At 47.2% G+C, this 20,194-nt stretch overlaps 1 protein-coding gene across 1 annotated transcript; it reads right to left on the bottom strand.

The window, feature by feature from the left end:
- Positions 1-2,747: 2,747 nt before the first annotated feature.
- prdm11 (PR domain containing 11) lies at positions 2,748-12,852 on the bottom strand. Its single transcript, XM_061076340.1, is given in 6 exon segments — positions 2,748-4,909; positions 9,712-10,191; positions 11,404-11,588; positions 12,213-12,334; positions 12,480-12,739; positions 12,825-12,852. Coding segments are annotated over 6 exon segments (3,237 nt in total).
- Between the last annotated feature and the right edge of the window lie 7,342 nt (positions 12,853-20,194).

Raw genomic sequence — 20,194 nt, 5'->3', positions numbered from 1 at the left:
CACCCGAGTCTAAACGTTTCCTTCCTGTCGGGCCGAGTGCCAGAAGAGTTTTGTTCTCTGATGAAAATCTTCTCACGTCTCCTGGAAACCAAAACTTCCTCCTTCAGACAAAAACTTGGAGAAACCCTAATGACAGCCCCCCCTCCCCCCCGACCTCTGACCCCAGCAATGTGGTGGAACGTTAAGAGAAGTTTGAAGAAAGATACTCAGATAAAATGTATTTTAATCTGTAAAATGCATCAGAAGCAGAATAGAAAAAAACAATGAGCAGAGAAATAAGTTTGTTTTTGGTTGATCTGCGATAAGAAGTTCAGCATAAACCAAACTGAGTCAGATGACGATCAGCCATGGGTCATGAAGAGAAACTCAGGATAAAAGCACAAAACAGAGATTAAAGCGACTTCACATCTCACACAGCTCGTCCCAACGTTAACAACCACGTGTAAACAACACACACATGCACACAATATCCATAAAATCATACACACACAGCTTTTATCTTTCAGTGAAATGATTCAACAGCTCAGAGTGTCACTCCAACAGTTTGCAAAATACATTTGTAATTACTGCTCAGTAACGATCGACTTCCTCTGATCAGAACTCCTTCAGGATTATTGACGACCGACAGAAGGTTCATTTGGTTCTGAAATACTTTATACAATTTGTTTAAATCCTCTTCATCTCCTGATAGAATTAATATATAAAGTCGTCTGAAAACCCCCGAAAAAAAACATGACCATCAAAGAAAGATTGTCTGGTGTGCCTGTCTGTCTGCCTTCACCCTGTCTGTCTGCCTTCACCCTGTCTGTCTGCCTTCACCCTGTCTGTCTGCGTTCACCCTGTCTGTCTGCGTTCACCCTGTCTGTCTGCCTTCACCCTGTCTGTCTGCGTTCACCCTGTCTGTCACTAACCGTCTGTCTGCGTTCACCCTGTCTGTCACTAACTGTCTGTCTGCGTTCACCCTGTCTGTCTGCCTTCACCCTGTCTGTCTGCCTTCACCCTGTCTGTCACTAACCGTCTGTCTGCGTTCACCCTGTCTGTCACTAACTGTCTGTCTGCCTTCACCCTGTCTGTCACTAACTGTCTGTCTGCCTTCACCCTGTCTGTCTGCGTTCACCCTGTCTGTCTGCGTTCACCCTGTCTGTCACTAACCGTCTGTCTGCGTTCACCCTGTCTGTCTGCGTTCACCCTGTCTGTCACTAACTGTCTGTCTGCGTTCACCCTGTCTGTCTGCGTTCACCCTGTCTGTCTGCGTTCACCCTGTCTGTCACTAACCGTCTGTCTGCGTTCACCCTGTCTGTCTGCGTTCACCCTGTCTGTCACTAACTGTCTGTCTGCGTTCACCCTGTCTGTCTGCGTTCACCCTGTCTGTCTGCGTTCACCCTGTCTGTCACTAACTGTCTGTCTGCGTTCACCCTGTCTGTCTGCGTTCACCCTGTCTGTCTGCGTTCACCCTGTCTGTCACTAACTGTCTGTCTGCGTTCACCCTGTCTGTCACTAACTGTCTGTCTGCGTTCACCGTGTCTGTCTGCGTTCACCCTGTCTGTCACTAACTGTCTGTCTGCGTTCACCCTGTCTGTCACTAACCGTCTGTCTGTGTTCACCCTGTCTGTCACTGTCTGTCTGCCTTCACCCTGTCTGTCACTAACTGTCTGTCTGCGTTCACCCTGTCTGTCCTCTCACTGCACGAGTCCTCAGAAGGAGAAGACACCTTGAGACCAGTCACAGAGACGTGATGGAAACAGGCCACCAGGGGGCGACAGTGAGGAGACTGAGCGCCCCAGTTTTGGTTCATGATTACCAACAATAGCTTTAATAATTTACAACTTAAGTGCTAAAGCAACACTTGAACATCTTCATGCAGTTTTATGAAACGTTTGGAAACCGAGCTCTGGTCAAACAAGCCGAGTTCCAACATGAGCCGCGGTGCTAAAGAAACTCAGTCACAGAGATTGTGGCCGAGCAGGTGAGAACCTTTTCCTTCAGTTCTTGCATTCAGTCAAAATGTCACAATCCTCAATTCAAGAGAAAATAGTCTCTTTACAAACCAGTTGAAAAGCATTAACAGTTTATACAGTTTGTACAGTGTGAAGCAGGGCTGTGAATTTCTAATTGAAATATAAAACCTGTTGTCATCATTGTTCCTCGTGAAACTGACTTCTCCTCACCGGCGCCACCCAGTGGCCGAAAGCTTCACGTTTCAGGTTATCGTCCGTTCCATTCTTGTGGACATGATATTTCAAGAACTCTTTCAAATAAATTTCTTTCTTCTTTTGACCAGTTGTCACTTGAGCTTGAAGATCAAGTGATTTGATTCAGAGGTCAAAGGTCACAGTGACCTAATCATTTTCTGTGGAGAAATGTATGTCGACTGAATCTGTAGTTTGGCGGAGGTGTGGTTATTTCCCTCGTTCCAGGGACCAGAAGCTTCTGGTTCCTGTTTCCAGCTCGGCCAATCAGGTTTGAGCAGACTTTGGTTGCCCTCAGGTAACAACACACATGTGGAGAGCAAAGGAGATGGAACACAGTCTGAAATATATAGAATATTGACTTTTTAATTCATCTACTTTACATAGCTATTGATTGAGATTGGCCAAAATATCTAAACGTCTTGCGTTTTATATGGATAAACGTTTGACTCGTGATAAAAGACAGAGCAGAGGGAGTCAAGGTCTCATATCCACCCAGCGGCTCATTCCTCGTCTGATGATTTCCCACTCACTCCCCCCCCCCCATGGGAGAGCCTGTCAGGTGTCTGGGTCAAACTCTGTGTTGACGTCAACACTATACAAAACAGACTTCTGCTCAGCAGGTGACTTCCTGTTCTTCACCTCCGTTGACCGAGAGTAACTGTTCCCAGACTTCTCCTCGAACCAGCTGTCCAACGCTCGCTTCCCGTCGAAGCTGTGGATGGACGCTCCGTTAACGGCCACGGTCAGAAGGTCGTTCATCTGCTCCAAGGTCAGCCGGGAACGGTTGTTCTTGCACATCTTCTGTAGAGAACCTCGTCCTTTATCGCAGCAGGCCGTGGAACTCGGCAGCACCCTGACCAGCTGCACAATCCGGCTCAGCAGAGGAAAACGCTGCTTGTACCTGCAGACGTGACTGATGACGTCTTTGAAGCCGTTCATGCCGCAGTAGTCTGCTTTCAGATCCTTCCATTCCACCACCAGGCAGCCTCTGAACTCTGTCCTGGCCTGGGAGCTCTCTTGACCTACAGAAGGAATGGACTCCAGATGTTTGAATATCAGCTGGATTTCCTCCTGCCCATAGGCTTGAAGGTCCTCCTGGCTGTGAGGCCAGGTGGACAGGTCCAGGACCTTGCAGGCTTTGGCCACTGAGCGGCTTTGCAGATCCAGCCTCTGGGAGAGGATGCCTTGGCTCTTGTTGCAAATCTTTTCTCGGATCGACTGGAACTTGGACTCAGCAACACGCAGATTCTTCAGAGCAACGCCGTTGAAACTTTCACGGAAGTTTTCCTCGAACTCCTGTAGATACTCTCCAGGGCAGTCCACCAACTGGCCTATCTCCTGAATGGCCTCCTCGACTTTGGCTTCCACCTGTGACACCAGCAGGTACTCTCCCTGGAAGGTGAAGGCTAACCGTGTAAGAACCGCTATGATGTCCAGGAGGAAGTAGATGAGCTTTACTGATTGATAGTCCATGAGGAACTGGAGGAGAGTGAGAGCGATGGCGGCAGCATCAGCTCTCTGGGTCTGGCTGATGATCTCCTTCAGATGGGCAACTACCTCCAAGTAATCTTTGATGAGTGCATTAAGGACATTTGGTTCTCCAATGATCCATCGAATGGCTCTGATGTCTCCAAGGAACTCCGTCTCCTCTGACAGCGTCGGAGCAGTTGACCGAAGCTCGGCCATCATACGAGGGGAGTAGCGGTAGAAACTGAGGAGTTGCTTGAGGTTGTTTTCCAGGTCCTCGAGACAGGAGAGCTCCTTCCCACTGATAGCATCCAGCACCTCGAGGTGAGGCCGATGGATCATGATGGGAAGACAGAGGATCCAGGGAAAAGACTTTTGCACAGCTATGTACAGATTGGCTCTCATTCCTGAAGAGATGTTAGTACCGTCCACCCCCAGACCCACAACCATCGAGTCCTGAAACCTGAGTCCCAGAACGCCAAAGGCTCGTTCTATGGCCTGGAGATATCCGTCCACACTGGCCACGCTCAGTCTCTGCAAGGACAGGAACTCAGTAGTGGGTGAGCCCTCATTGGTTATGAACTGCACATAGACTGCCACCATGTCTGAGAAAAGGTCGTCATTCTGAGCATCCATGATGATGCTCAGAAAGGGAGACAGGCGCATCTTCTCAGCCAGGTCTTCTTTTAAAGCCCGGGAGATGTGGTGGATCAGGATCTGACAGTCTCCTTCATTCATGTACTGGTCCACCACTTTGAGCTCACATTTCCTCAGCAGCTCTGCCAGTGGACGGAGGTCTGAGAAGGGCCGTCCCTCCAGGGCCAGGTGGTAGGCTGCGTTGAAGAGCAGCAGCATGTTCCTGCACATCTCCTCCGTCTTCTCCGGGTGCATGCGCAGCTTGTACAGCTGCAGACACTTCTTGTGAAGGTTGCTCTGGCTGTGGAGCTTGATTGTGTGGATTTTGAACTGCTTCGAGCCGATGATGAAGGCGGATGTTCGTGATGACTGGACGGTGTACTGGCGGCAGACGTGGCACCACATCTCATTCAGGGTCGGGGAGTAGCGAAGGAACCAGAACTTTTTTAGCCACTCTTGCTTGAAACGACGAATCCGTCGGCCTCCTGCAGACGAGAGCTTGGACGAGTCCTCGGTAACAATCACAAGATCGGCAGCAATCGACTCGTCGGCCGAGTCCACGTCCTGCTCGTCTTCGTCCAGAACCGCCCGGGTGGGGGTCAAGGGGTCCATCCCTGAGAACACAGACAAAATCACCTGCCAGTCAGTTTTGTTTGGTTGAGATTTAAAATTCAAAAATTGCACAATATTATTACCGATCAATTTGAACTTGTTATTGTGATTTTTGGTTGAGCTAGAGGATGGAAGCCACTTTGACCCAGACTGAAATATCTCAAACTTTCCTGCAGTCACTCATGGTCCCCAGAGGATCAATCCAACTGATCCTCTGACTGGTCTTTGCACAACAAGTCTGTATTTATTTTGTGAAATTTCTGCATGTAAAAAGATATACGACCTAATTTGTGTCAATCACACACGACCCTGAAACTTTAGTTTGTGTCGTGTGTTGCGTGTGTTGCGAGCCTGTTGGATCTGTCAGTCGTGTCAGGGAGATGTTGAGCTGTTCAGGATCAGCTGCATCACAGACATGTGTTTCCTATGTGTGGTCTCAGAGCCGGGAGCGAATCAAACTGAAACCAGAATGGAAATGATCAGAAGATGAAATTCTCCTTGTTCCTGACGGCTCCCGCACGTTGAAGCACCCGCACGTTGAAGCCTGTAGCGGTCGGTGGAGAGAACGATCGATGACCAAGCGCACGTCTCTGCATTGCATGCATTTTGCGCTCTGCGGCAACGATAAACGCTTCACTTCCTGCGTCCTTCACGCGATGTCGATCTTTGCCTGCTTATTGCTCATTACGGTCCACGCTATCGCAACGTGAACATTTCATGTAAATTGAATGATAGTTGTAAAACAAAGCTTACTTCCTGTTGCCAGTAGGTGGCGCCATCACTATTATTACGCACCAACATATAGATCTGCTCAAGCAGATGCTCTGCTGTAGCGTGAGCAATTTTGTGTCAATTGGACAATGTTACCACAACTTGGGGCTGTTGCTACACACATGTAGTTTGAGGGAAGTTGAACTTGAAAACCGAAGTTACAGCAATTTCGCCCTGAAAAAGCCCAAAAAGGAAATGCAAATCCTTCAAAATACAATAGGGCCTCCGTGCTCGGGTTTTAATGAGAAAACAACAGCAACATTAGTTCTTTCAAACACATTCATGTCAGTGTTATTATAGATTTCTGTCTTTACAAAGTGAGAACTAAATATGTGTGATAAAGGAAGGTCAGTGTTTGATTGACAGCTGATCTCTGTGCGGAGCAGAAACGTCACCACGCTGAACTTTGATCAACAAACATGAAGACAAAAGAAGTTAAAGATTTACACACAGAATCTAAATCACTGCTTTTAATGATTCAAGTCTATTTGAGTTTACAGAACTCAGCTGTGTCTCCAGAATAACAGCAAACCCCAACTCCAGCATAGAGCGGCTGAGTGAATGTGGTCTGGACTCTGTGGAGGAGAGTCATGGTGTCAGAGACGCTGTAGAAGGACAGAACACCTGCACTGTGATCCAGGTACACTCCTACTCTGGAGGACACAGGACCTGACACTGGAGTCATGTTGCTGTTGTAATAAAAGTCATAACTGCTTCTACCACAATATAATGACCAAGATTTATCATTCAATCCAAATACACATCCATCTGAGTCTCCTGCTCTGCTGATATTCTTGTATGCGACTGCTACTTCAACTCCTCCCCACACCCCCACCCCCACCCCCATCTTCACCTCCCAGTAACAACGTCCAGTCAGACTCTCTCTACTCAGGACCTGACCCCAACCAATGAATCTGTCTGGGTGATCAGAATAAGACTGTTCTTTTCTCATTAATGTTACTTTTCTGTTTCCCTCAGATAATAACAGATGTGTTGCTGCTGTGTTTGGATCCAGTGTGATTTCCTGTGAATATTTTAAGAAGTCAGCTCTGGTCTCTGGTCGCAGTAAAACATCCACTTGAGACACAATCTGTAAAATCTCTGTCTCTGTCTCACTCAGAATGTCCTGTAGTCGACCTCTGACCTGGGACACAGCTGCTCTCACGTCCTCAAAGTCCCTCAGAGGACAGATCCTGAAGCTGGATGAGTGTGTAGATTCACTGAGTGGTGACAGTGAGGGGTAGTTGTGTTGAAGCTGGTTGTGATCCTCTGTGACTGAGAGCTGCTTCAGTTCATGGACTTTCCTCTTCAGCTCAGTGATCTCCTGCTCCAGTCCCTCCTGAAGCTCTCTGACTCGACTCAGTTCAGTTTCCTGCTGGGATCTGATCTGCTGCTCCACATCAGAGCTTCTTTTCTCCAGCAGACGGATCAGCTCAGTGAAGATCTCCTCACTGTCCTCCACTGCTTTATCAGCAGAGCCGTTGACGGCCTCCTCCTCCTGTTGAAGCAGCTTCACGTCTTTCTCTGTGTCCTGGACTCTCTGCTGGATTGTTTGTCTCCTCGGCCCAAGCTCTCTCTGCCTCTCAGTCCTTTCTGCTGCAGCTGACACTGTGTCGTGGTCTTTATGTTCATCCACAGAGCAGAGATAACAGATACACTGCTGATCAGTGCGGCAGAACATCTCCATCACCTCGTAGTGACGAGAGCAGATGTTCTCCTGGAGCTTCTCCAAGGGCTCCACCAGCTTGTGCTTCTTCAATGGAGCTGACTGAAGATGAGGTTGGAGGTGTTTCTCACAATAAGAGTCCAAACAATTCAAACAGGACTTGAGAGATTTCTGTTTTCTCCCAGTGCAGACATCACAGGCCACATCTTCAGGTCCATCATAGCAGTGATCAGCAGGAGCAGCTTGGAGTCCAGTCTTCTTCAGCTCCTCCAGTGAATCAGCTAACATGGTGCTTGTCTCCAGGACAGGCCTCGGTGTGAAGGTCTGTCTACACTGAGGACAGCTGTAGCTTCCTTTCTCCTCCTCTTTGTCCCAGTGGGTGTTAATACAGCTCTTACAGTAGCTGTGTCCACAGACAGTAGTCACCGGATCCTCTAGTAGATCCACACAGATCCAACAGCAGAATCTTTCTCTCTCCAGGTGATTTTCTTGCTGCTCCATTTCAGCTGGTGCCAGAGACTGTAGAACAGATTCACTTCCTCCGAACAGAAACAGATCTCTGCTCCTCCCTCTCTCCTTCACTTCCTCTTTTTACCACGTTTTAACACACTATTGAAAAGAGCAACAGTCCCTCACGGCTGCCGCCTTTATGTCAAACTGTTTAAAGGCAGCTACCTTTAGTGCAGCTACCTTTAGTGCAGCTGCCTTGTGACATACAAGGCAGCTGCACAGTGTGACATACTGTTGTATTTTTAGACTTTGATGTGGGCCAATTAAAAGTGGATGGCGGGCCGCAGTTGTCCCGCAGGGCCGTAGTTTGGACACCCCTGGACTAGGCCCTGAAAAAGCTGAAAATGGCCACCAAATCCAAAATGGCGGGCTTCCTGTTTACTCTAGCATATGTATCCAAAAGACGTATTTCTTTGTAATGTAAAGACACATGTCCCTATCGATTTTTGTAGATGTTGACCAATCGTAGTGCCGGGGCTGCCCATTCGGGGGCGCTAGTCAGTTATTTATTAGTTATTTATCTTCGGGGGGGGGGGGGGGCCTATTGACACACATGTAGTTTGAGTGAGATGGACCCATGAACACGGAAGTTACAGCAATTTTGTGTGTCATGGCGAGCTGATGAACTTTGATGCCACGCCATTAATAATGCGCTTGATGAAAAGTCACAGTAATCGTATGTCTTCATTATCAATGTCTTGAGACCCATTTGATACAGTTTCACATGGTTGAGGTCAGTGGATGAGGAGGTATAAATCCAAATGTAAGACATGCAAAAAAAAAGACATTTCCTGAAGCCACCAGGGGGCGCTGTGATTTTAAGTCATGATTTCTGTGTAGATGTCATCAGGCCGGGACTCTTGTCTCACGTGTCTAGTTTGGACTCGATTGAACCAAATATGTCCGAGATATAGAACCTCATGTTTTGATGGCGTTTAATCAAACTTTGACGCCACGCCACGGTAACAAGGTGTGACGAAAAATCAATCTCTAAATCAGATTTATCTCCATCTTGTTGTAATGACACTCATCTAAATTTGAAGTTGATCTGATGAAAGCCCTGGGACAAATACGTCAAAGTAAAAATGTGGAATATGGCCAAAATGGCCACTAAATAGAAAATGGCGGGCTTCCTGTTGCGTTTTTCATAATGTCCCTTGAGACTTTTTTGTTTGTCTGGTCATGATACACGTAGGCGATGATTTTTGTGAAGATCGGTCAAAGGGAAACCTAGGGGCTTCGTTCCAGGGGGCGATGTTGAGCCATTTTGCTTTGCCCAATTCAAATTACTCCAGAATACTAAAATATCCATAGACCTTGAATTTCCTGCAAAGTTTCATAACTTTTTGAGCATGTCTAGACCCTGAAAACGTCCCCCAAAGGGAAATAATAAAAATCCTTACAGTTTCAAAAGGGCCCCTCACCGGATGTGCTCGGGCTCTAATAAACCACACAACCAAAACCATAAACTTAATGGACTCTGCTCATATATATGAAACATTTGGCTCCGGGTTTATGTCACCAGCTGTGAACGGGACGGTTATTGTTTCGATGACAAACTGGACTCGAGTCCTGATGAGGTTCAGACGTCTCATGGACTCTTGGACTCTTGGACTCTTGGGCGGATCGATCAGAGGATCAATCCATCTGAGTTTGGTGATTCTCTGACTTTCATCCCTCCATTCGTCTTTTAATTGTATATGAAAAGATATTAATGAAAAATACTCATTAGATAAAATCAGTTTCCAAGAATAAAACACATTGTTGATTTAAAGATTCAAGTTCACATCCAGTTAAGACAAAGAACTACAGGTCTGAGAAAGACTGGACCAATGGATCCAACATTTACTTTCCTACCTTGAAAGTCTTCGATGGGTCCCTGCTCAGGGTGGGGGGGGGCCTGATCGCGATGGGTCTGCCCGGACACGCCCACCTGTTCTCCTCTGACACGGGACAGCTCCTCCTCCAGCTCCAGGATCCTCCTCTTCAGCTTGACACAGTTGGGGCAGAAGGAGGTGGAGGCCTCCTGGTTCTGCTCTTCCTTCTCCTCTGCCTTCAGGTTCAGGACGTTGGAGCCGCTCTGAGTCGAGTTCAAGCTCCACCACAGCGCCGGCACCTTGCACTCACTGTGGAGGGACGACTGGGACCTGAACCTGCTGCGGTCCACTAGAGAAGCTTCGAGGACATCTTTGAAGATGAGGTCTATCTTCTTCCTCTTGGCAGGAGGCTGACTGCCGGACTCGTCACTGGGTTGTTGCCTGGGACAGGCTCTGCCCTGCACAGCTGACTGCAGGCGGTCCCTCTGCACATTGGGCAGGACCTCTGGCTTCCTGGTTTCTAGAAGAAAACAGTTTTCAGATTCAGCTTCACTCTTCACTCTCCCATACTGACCATCAGGAGCACGACCTGGCTTCAAATGTTTTATTGTTGTGATTGAATGATCTAATGATGATGAACTGAATTTCTACAATGAAAATAAAACTCAACTTCAAACCTGGAATCAGTTTGGATCCAGTTCAGTTTTAACTGGAAAATTGAGCTCCGCAATTAGAAAACAAATGTCCCCAAAAGATGAGTCGCTCCTTCATAAACTGTAGAGCAGAGAACAGATGTGACATTAGCACCACCTGCTGGAGAACAGGTGTGCTAACGGGCCTCCAACTACCACTGCAGCTCAGTTTCTAAATGTGTCTCACTGAGGATCAAAGTCTGTTCAAGTGACGGACAAGAGATCACAGCCACAACACAGGAATAAGAGATTTATCTTCGTGGTCACTGACTCACATTCTCACAGCTCAGCTAAAACATGAGTTTAAACCAGAGTTTATCTCCAATATTCAGTGAGGAAACTTTCAAAGCTCCACTCCAGCAGCATATTACACAAACAACCTAAAACTCTTCAATGATCCTCAAAATGATAGATTCAAAAGGGTTTTCAAGAAAAAAGTCCCAATGCCATCCCAATGTGGGGCCTGTAGAGCTGCAGGGGCGGAGCCTGTAGAGCAGCAGGGGCGGAGCCTGTAGAGCAGCAGGAGGCGGGACATGACTGTAAACTCTGCTGTGGACAGATCAGTGTTGTTGTTTCCAGCTCCTCCCACACGGCGTCGGCCTCATCACCAGAAGATCTGGAACCTCCTCGTGTTTCCAAGTGGACGTCTTCGTCTTCTACGTGTCCGGCTCCTCTTCCTCATCCGGAGATCTTTGTGATCTTCCAGTTTCACGTCCGTTATGTTCAGCTCATTTCTTAAAGCAGCTAAACTGAATATCAAAATATACTATTTTAAAAATCAGATATTATTATTACATTACATTTAGCTGATGCTTTTATCCAAAGCGACTCACAATTAGTCAAGAAAGTACCTTTTCCTCAAGAACCACAAAGTGCTATAGCTAAGGGCCGTCCATAAAAGTGCTACTAAAGTGCTACTACTTTAATTTTTGTACTTTTATATAAATATATGTTTTTTTATGCAAGGTAAAGTGGAAGTTCAAGCTAAACGTGAGCTCCTCCACTGAAGCCTCTGTGTCGCAGGTGCCAGGAGGACTCACCTGAGTCCAGGTTGCAGTTGAGGCCCTGAGAGACGCAGTGAAGACGCTGGACGTAGTCCTGGCTGTACCAGACCCTCAGCTTGTCTCCGGCCTCCAGCCTCCGACTCGCCCTGAAGTAGATGCTCTCACTGTGCTGGAACGCCGTCAGGTTCCTGTGGCGCTCCTCAGACGAGGTCCGGACGAACCTGGAAACACCAGGAGCACGCCATCAGCATCAGAGGAGACGTTCAGCTTCCATCAGGTCCAGAAACAACGTGAACCTGTGATTCTACAGAGTGAATTCATTCTGAGAGGAAAATAGATTCCAACGTGTAAATTAAAGTCTAATGTTGTTTATTAACTTGTGTAAATGACGTTATAGAAGTGGCTCAATGTTCCTCTCACACTACAACATCTTCCATCAGGAGAAACCCCGACTGGCCCAAACTAGACCACATGTTGATCCTTTCTACAGAAACACCAAGGTGAAGGAGGACAGAGGATCAGAAGGATTCTGGGGAGAGGAGTGATCAAAGGGACCAATCACAGGAGAGGAGCACAGCCACTGGCTCCACCTCCAAAGTCTCAGAGTTGTACTTGATGAGCGAGCGACTGTCGCCCGGTGTCGAGCAGCGTTGGTTTGTGTGGTTTGAAATAAAAGTGATTTAAACTTCAGTTTGTTGACTTGTTCAGCCACTTCCTGTTCTCCCTCCACTCTCACAAGTTGTGTTGTTCAGTCAGATGTTTACCAGCCGCTGTGCGATGCATCAACTACTGCCATTCTGATTCTGATTCTGATTCTGATTCTGATTCTGATGTTTAAACTGAGCCCCCTGCAGGTAGAAGCAGGTACTGCTCCTTCCAGCTGCTGAGAGAAACATCACCTCATCCAGTTTGCTGTGGTGTCGTCACTGCCATCGATGGCCCGGTACGAGTTGTTCACATCAACGACCTGCAACACAAACCACGGGGTCAGACCACGGGGTCAGACCAGGGGGTCAGACCAGGGGGTCAGACCACGGGGTCAGACCAGGGTCAGACCAGGGGGTCAGACAGGAGAGGCGTGAGGATGCTGCTTGCTGATTGGTTGGACTCACGATCCAGGAGAAGAGGCCGGACGATTTGTCTTGCGACACCAGCTGTCCCTCATACGGACCGAACACCGCCCCCTTGGGGATGGTTGCGTCCGCACAGCGAACATCCACCTGCCCCCCCTCTGAGAAGAGCTCCAGACCTCCTGGGACCGTGAGCGCCGCCCTGCTGGCCAGCCCCGGGACTGCAGGCGTGTCAGGGACAAACAGGGGGGGGCCGTGAGACGGACACTCGTCCAGGAAGTGGTCCTGACACTCCTCGCAGTCTGAGGACACACGTCACAACTTTAAATTTATAAACAATTTAGGTTCAGTGGTTTTTCTCTGATGGAAGAAAGTGAAGAATCTTACACCAGAGATCCAGAGGCTGCTGGTTCATCCCACTGCCCCCCCACTGGGGTCTGAACACAGAGATATGTTTATATATACAGTCACTGATCATCTTTATATACATTCACTGATCCTCTTTATATACAGTCACTGATCATCTTTATATACAGTCACTGATCATCTTTATATACAGTCACTGATCATCTTTATATACATTCACTGATCATCTTTATATACAGTCACTGATCATCTTTATATACAGTCACTGATCATCTTTATATACAGTCACTGATCCTCTTTATATACAGTCACTGATCATCTTTATATACAGTCACTGATCATCTTTATATACAGTCACTGATAGTCTTTATATACAGTCACTGATAGTCTTTATATACAGTCAGTGGTTCCTCTGGTCGGCACAGAGTTGAACCGGTCAGGTTTATATATATATCTATATATATCTATAGATATATAGATCCGGTTCTATATCGTCCACACACACTGACCCACCTGGTGCAGACAGCGGAGACACGGAGCTTCTCTCCCGGGGACACGGAGCTTCTCTCCCGGGGACACGGAGCTTCTCTCCCGGACACTGAGCTCCAGACGCCGCCTCCAAAGTTTCCGTTAATTTACACAACGACTGTTTCCTCGATCTGTGGCCATCTTCATCACAGGAAGTGACGTAGGAGGAAGGAGGAGCCAGCGCGGGAAATAAAGTTATGTTTAAGTTTCAGTGAGACACAAACACACACAGACAAACACACACAGACAGACACACACAGACAGACACACAGACAGACACACACACACAGACACATACACAGAGGAAGTGGAAGAGGAGGAGCTACTGGCTGTTAACAAACCTCAAGTGAGCTGAAATTAAATATAATATACTAATAATTCATGTATCATATTTGACACTTTGATTATTTGTGTTAACCAACGAAACCTTTGACCAGTTAACTGAGCGTTTGTGTATTCATTATAAAAAAACGGACCACCAAACAATAAAAAGTGGAAATATAAAACCTGTAAAAAATTAGCTATCAAGAGAAAAACCTGATAGCTGATGGTTCGCTTTGATTTATTACTTCACACCGTGTCAGAATAAAAGCAGCTGAACTGACTGTGATCAGATCCTGTTCTTTCAAAATAAAAGCAGCCACACTCATCTGTCCACCAAGGAACCACCTTTCTCTTCATTCTTCCTTTACTTCTAGAAATTGACTTCTTTACAGTGTCTAGAATTATTATTTAAACTTTTTATTAACTTTTGTCTATTTGCAGTTCTGTGTTTGGTTGATTTGCGAGTTGCAACAACTTCCAGGTCTTCTTCCTCCTTCCTTCCTAATGAAATATCCGTCTGCTTACTTTTTAGTTTGGTTTATTGGTGGGTGGCCAAATAGAAATTCAAAGGAACATTGAATCAAGGGATACTTGCAGAATGAGTGACACACGAGATCAAAGGAACGAGGCTAAAGGTGCAAAATCAAGGGCTGAAAAACCAAACCCCACTCTCCTTTGATGAGGCCTGATTATTCAATGCACCTTAAAGAACATGATCTTACTCAACAGACAGAGCTCCAAGACCAAGTGAACAACTGCATGTAAAGTCAATATTACTGAATGCCCTGAAGCTGCTGTGCAGTGAAGGACTCTCCCCAGCATGCCACACGATTACTCAGACATCATCGACCGGTCGCGGAGTCTTTACGTGTCAGAGATTGAAGAACCGTTGGAACCACAGGAGACCATGCGAACAGGTCATCAGCAGAAGATCCGCAGTGGCCATCATGAGCTTCTGAAGAAGCTGGATGAATATAAAAAGCTGACAGAGAAGCTTCAGGCAGAGAACAAAAGCCAGTCGGTGTTAGTGAACAATCTGCAGAGCAAATATAATTCTCTGAAATATCAGAATATCAGGCTGAATGAATCTCAGACTGAGAATACGCAGCTGTCTGCAGATCTTCATTGTACGCGAGTAAATGAGAAGGACTTGATCAAGAAAAACAAGACCTACACTGAGCGAGTGGCTCACCTGGAAAACCTGGCAGACAGAAATGAAGCAGAGATTCAAAGACTGAAGGAAGAGCGGAGCACACTTCAGACCCAGCTGGAGGACGTCCTGAAGGATGGAGACCTGAGAACTCGTCAGGAACATAGAGAACTAGTGATGGCTGAGCAGATGCAACTGACGTCTCTGACAGAGAAACATGACAAAGAGAATCAAGAGCTGAAGTCAGCAGTGCAAGCTCTGAAGTACAAACTGGAGGAAGCTCAGCTTCTCATCTTGATTAAAGACAACCTCATATTAAAGCAATGCAGGGTGATCACTTGCAAAGAGAATCTCAGACAGAAGTCTTGGGCTTTGGAGTCTCAAGCCATCGAACATCTTCCTCAGAAGTCACCAGATGTTCGGTTCCAGCAGGAGTCACCAGATGTTCGGTTCCAGCAGGAGTCACCAGATGTTCGGTTCCAGCAGTTGTCTCCAGGTGTTGAGGTTGAGCAGTTGTCTCCAGGTGTTGAGGTTCCTCTACAGACGTCTCCAGCTCGTCGGGGGTTCTCCTGCAGATGGCTGCTGCCGGTGTTCCTGTGTCTCTGCCTGGTCGCTGTGTGTGTCTTCAGTCTCTGTCCTTCTCAGATGGGCGGCCTGGCTTCACGCTGGGACTCGTCCTTCGAGCTGATTGGGCCTCTGGACAACCACCAGCCAATTCCCTTCTGAAGAAGCACAGCCATGTGTGTGTGTCATGTGTGAGTGTGTGTCATGTGTGAGTGTGTGTGAGAATGTGAATAAAAGAGAAGCAATTTAGAGAAAGTAAAAAGAAAGAATACCAATAAATACCTTTTTTAAATACATGTTAAACTGTTGAAGGTGTATAAGATTAATAAATGAAATAAATAAATACAACTAAATTAAGTGAAAAACCAGACATCATGTGAAAGAGTCAAACTGCCATGAAAAATCTTGAGTCTGCAATATCAGAGTTCAGCTCATCCAGGTCCCGATGTAAGTTCTGTATGTTCAGATGCTGCATTCATTCAGAACATGCGGCGATGCAAAGGGACCATAATGAAAATTCTTTTACATTTACCGCACACGTATATAATAATAAAAATGTTATATGATAATGTATGAACTTTCATCACATCAGCTTTAGTCCCTGGAGGAGTGACCTCCTCTCATGGTGTCAAATAACTGTCACAAGAATGGAGTGAAATACAACTGCAGTTCAAAGATTGTTCAGGTAACACAACAGACGACACATGCTGCTTTTCACAATTTATTAACAAAATGATAAAATAAATAAATACAAATTGATCAAATGCTCCTAATATCAACTCCTCCCCATGTTCCCTACAGTATTTCCTAAACACTGCATACAAAGAATTCATCACAGAAGAGGCTCAATACAGAGGTAAGAATCCCACCAGACCAGTCACAATGTCAGGCCAACAGAAGACACATCTGGAACAGAAGTCAAAAAAATAAACACATTCCTTTCCAAAATCATTATGAAAAAATACAAACAATTATACAAATATTCAGATTGTGTAATTACCAATTTACACATTATTCAGCACACCAGGTGAACTTTTCTTTATTCATATCGCTACAATGCATCTCACCATATGGAAGATAAAAAAAGACTTTTTTGTTTTGTTTTTTTTTGCACTCAACACCCCCCCGATGGAATCAGCCGTGGATGAGGTCAGAAGCTTCAGGTGAACAGTGGCGCCCGGGCACGACGGACGCCGAGCGGCAACAAGGGACCGGTGTCATGGATCCACAAAATACTAGAAGGCCACAATCATGAATTGATCGTTTTAAAACTGAAAGGAGCGGATGCTTCACAGGACGAGAACATCCAGCACAGGAACCGGAGAGGAACCGGAGAGGAACCGGAGAGGAACGTCTTGGATGCATGAAGGATGCATGAAGGATTCATGAAGGATTCCTGGGACACGTGAGCAGCGACTCGTTTCTCTATGATATGCATCGACTACATGAAAGGATTCCAAACACAGATGGACTCTCGCAGCGTTCTTTGGATAAATTCACCGTTCAGAACTCAACTCAATAAAAACCGGGACGTTTCTCTAGAAGAGGACGAAGACACGAGAGACACGAAGACTCGAGCCCCCCCGATCGGTTCAAACTCAGATCTAAACCAAGGAGCTGAAACCTTCTCAGGAACACGCCCTCCAGGACGAAGCGTTCCCATTGGACGGCTCGGCTGCAGGCGTCAGGAAATTAAAAGGTGACTTCAGTTTCACATAAAACGTAAAAAAACAAACACAATGCATATTAAAAAGGTTTGACAAATCTTGTATAAAAATTTGCATAAGAAGGCATGCGTTCCACTGGGCTGAGGACAGGTGGCTCCGCCCCTCGTCAGGGAGCAGGTTGGTCCCACAGGCTCCGCCCCCCCAGACTCCCATTCTAATACTGGTCGAACCCAAAGTGCAGCACAGACCCACCGGCTGCCGACAGACTGAGACCGAACCCCCTCGGACCCTGGCCCCCCCCCCCCCCAAATGTCAAAGTTCAATCACGTCAAAAGGAAATCAAACACATTTAAGGCAACTCCAATATTAAACAACAACAAAACACTAAGTGGTCTGAACAGCGTCACATGACATGTAGTGTCCACTGGGGGGGGGGGGGGGGGCGGGGGGGTCACAGTGCAAGTCAAGAGACAAATTTTATCTGCTGTTTGAAGAAAGGCACTCGAGGTACCGACTGGACAGAGAGAGAGAGAGAGAGAGAGAGACAGAGAGAGAGAGAGAGAGATGGAGCGGGAGAGAGAGTCTGGGACGAGCTACACCTGTCGAGTGTGAAGAGGGGACACACAGAGACACACAGGGACACATGAGGACACACGGAGACACACAAGGACACGTGGAGACACATGAGGACACATGAGGACACACAAGGACACACGGAGACACACAAGGACACGTGGAGACACATTGACACACGGGCACACATGAGGACACACAAGGACACATGAGGACACACAAGGACACATGAGGACACATGAGGACACACAAGGACACACAAGGACACATGAGGACACACGGAGACACACAGGGACACATGGGGACGTCCACCTGACAACAAACTAAACACGTGTGTATTGGAAGGGAACCGGGGACAGTGTTTCTATTGGACGTGCGTCTCTGTCTGTCTCTTCCTCCCACGTCCCACTGGCTGACGTCCTCAGGGACAAACCCAGGTCTCAGCCGGGATGAGACGGGACAGACGGTGTCTGGGACCTTGTGGATGAAGGCAGGTTTCAGATATGTGGACAGTGTGATATGATCAATAATCAAATCCTGATTCTACGAGTAGCATCGTTCTTTAGTGTGAATTTAAATCTGCCAGGAGGTTCACACAAGAGGCTAGCTAGCATGCTAACGTGCTAACTAGGATGATGCTATCACACAGGTAGAATGTTTACCATGTTCATTATCTTAGTTAGCACGTTAGCACGCTAGCATGAGCTCCATAGCAGGACCAGTGAGGAGCAAAAGCTGAGGGGGGGGGCACCACATCTCATCACCATCCAATCAACAGCTGAGAAACGACCATGAAACCAAACATGTAGGAGCAGGGGGATATCCTCTGAGGAACATGAACATCGAGAGATTTCATAAGATGGACACGAAACGAAAACGTTGAACTTGGAATCAGAAGAAACAACAACATGGCAGAAAGAGAGCTAACGCCGCTAACGCTGCTAACGCCGCTAACGCTGCTTATGCCGCTAGCGCTGCTAGCGTGAGCAGGAGATCCATCGCAATGTTTTCACTCTGTGACGATCGTGGTTGAACCATGAGAACTCGGGAGTTAATGCGTTTTTGGACGACTTCAAATTAGGATAAAAAAAACAGAATCCCAACATGTTCCAGCACAACCCCCCCCCCCCCCCCCCCCCCCAGACCAGTTGGTTAACGCCCCAAATCAACAAGAAGCCACGAGTCACGAGAAGTTCAGAGAAACGGACCCGACAGCCGGCACGCCAACGAGTACCAGCATCACGTGTTGGCTCCGCCCCGCTGCACAAAGAGACTGTGTGTGGGTGTGTGTTTGTGTGTGTGGGGGGGGTTCCTACACTGAAGCCCGGACACGCCCCCTGGAAACATCAACTACACTTGAGCCTTAATGTCAGACAGAGGTTTGTATTTCCTCCTAGAAAAATATTGGCGATGTGTGGACAAGTCCCATCACAACAAAGAGAAACTCTGTTCAGCTCCATATCATAGATATATATCATAGATATAGATCATAGATATATATCAACATAGAAAACGTCTCAGCTCGTCAGCTTGTGCTTTGATCTCAGGATCTGTGGTTCCTTTCATCTGGAGCAGGTTCACACAACAAATCCCTCCGAGGGAGAAAGTCCCTCGAGGTTCTGGTCTGATCAGCTCTCCGTTCTGGATCTGGGGACTTCTGATTTCTGATGCATTCATATCTTACAATGCAATGATTTGATCGTTCAGTACAGGAAGTGGGCGTGTCCCTGCTGAGTTTGGCAGTTCAGGATTCAACAGAAATGTACAATGCAAAGATCATCGCTTTGAAAAGAGCATTTCTCTCTGTGTGTCCAGCAGGTTCAGGAACACAAAGCACTTATCTCTGAAGACTAGGAAGACCTGAATATCTTTTCCTATAAAAAAGAAACACAGCCCAGATATAGTTTGTGTGTGTTGACATTGCAATATTGCAATTTCACATTTAGTGCTCACAGTTGACACACTTGACTCACGAATGAAAACTCAATCACTACACTTGACCGACACCACTGAAAACATCTGTTCGGCTACTGCGCCTGTTCGTCCTCGCACCTGCTGAACTCTGGGGGGGGGGTGGGGGGTGGGGGGGGTAAGTTCTCTTAAATCACGACAGGTTTTTCACTGGTCACCTGATTGCTGGAGGACTGGGAAAGTTCAGAGTCTTCAGGAGAAGTTTACTGCTGTTGGCCGATAACGGTTTCCGGGGCCTGTTGGTTTCAGGGGTTCGGTGGAGGAGGAGGAGGAGGAGGAGGAGGAGGAGGAGGAGGAGGAGGAGGAGGAGGAGGAGGAGGAGGAGGAGGAGGAGGAGGAGGAGCTTCAGGGCTCTGGAGGTTCAGGGGTTCAGGTTTGGGGGATTGCAGAAGTTCATTGGGACGAGGGGATGAACAGGTTCTCTTTTCTGAACTCTATCACAACACTGCTTTTAGACCAGGAGCCAGATGTGAGGTTCTGTGTTCCTGGTTCTTTGTTCCCATGTGACCTCATCCCCCCCCCCCCACACGACCACTCAGGGGCCACGACCACACCCACTGGCGCCAGGTGTTGGATCTGCCTCGCGTCTCTATCACTAACTGGCACCATGACAC

This window comes from Limanda limanda, chromosome 8, assembly GCF_963576545.1.
Source record: "Limanda limanda chromosome 8, fLimLim1.1, whole genome shotgun sequence".
Lineage (NCBI taxonomy): Eukaryota > Metazoa > Chordata > Actinopteri > Pleuronectiformes > Pleuronectidae > Limanda > Limanda limanda.
Note: the sequence above shows the minus strand (reverse complement) of the source record. Positions and strands in the feature narration are given on the sequence as shown.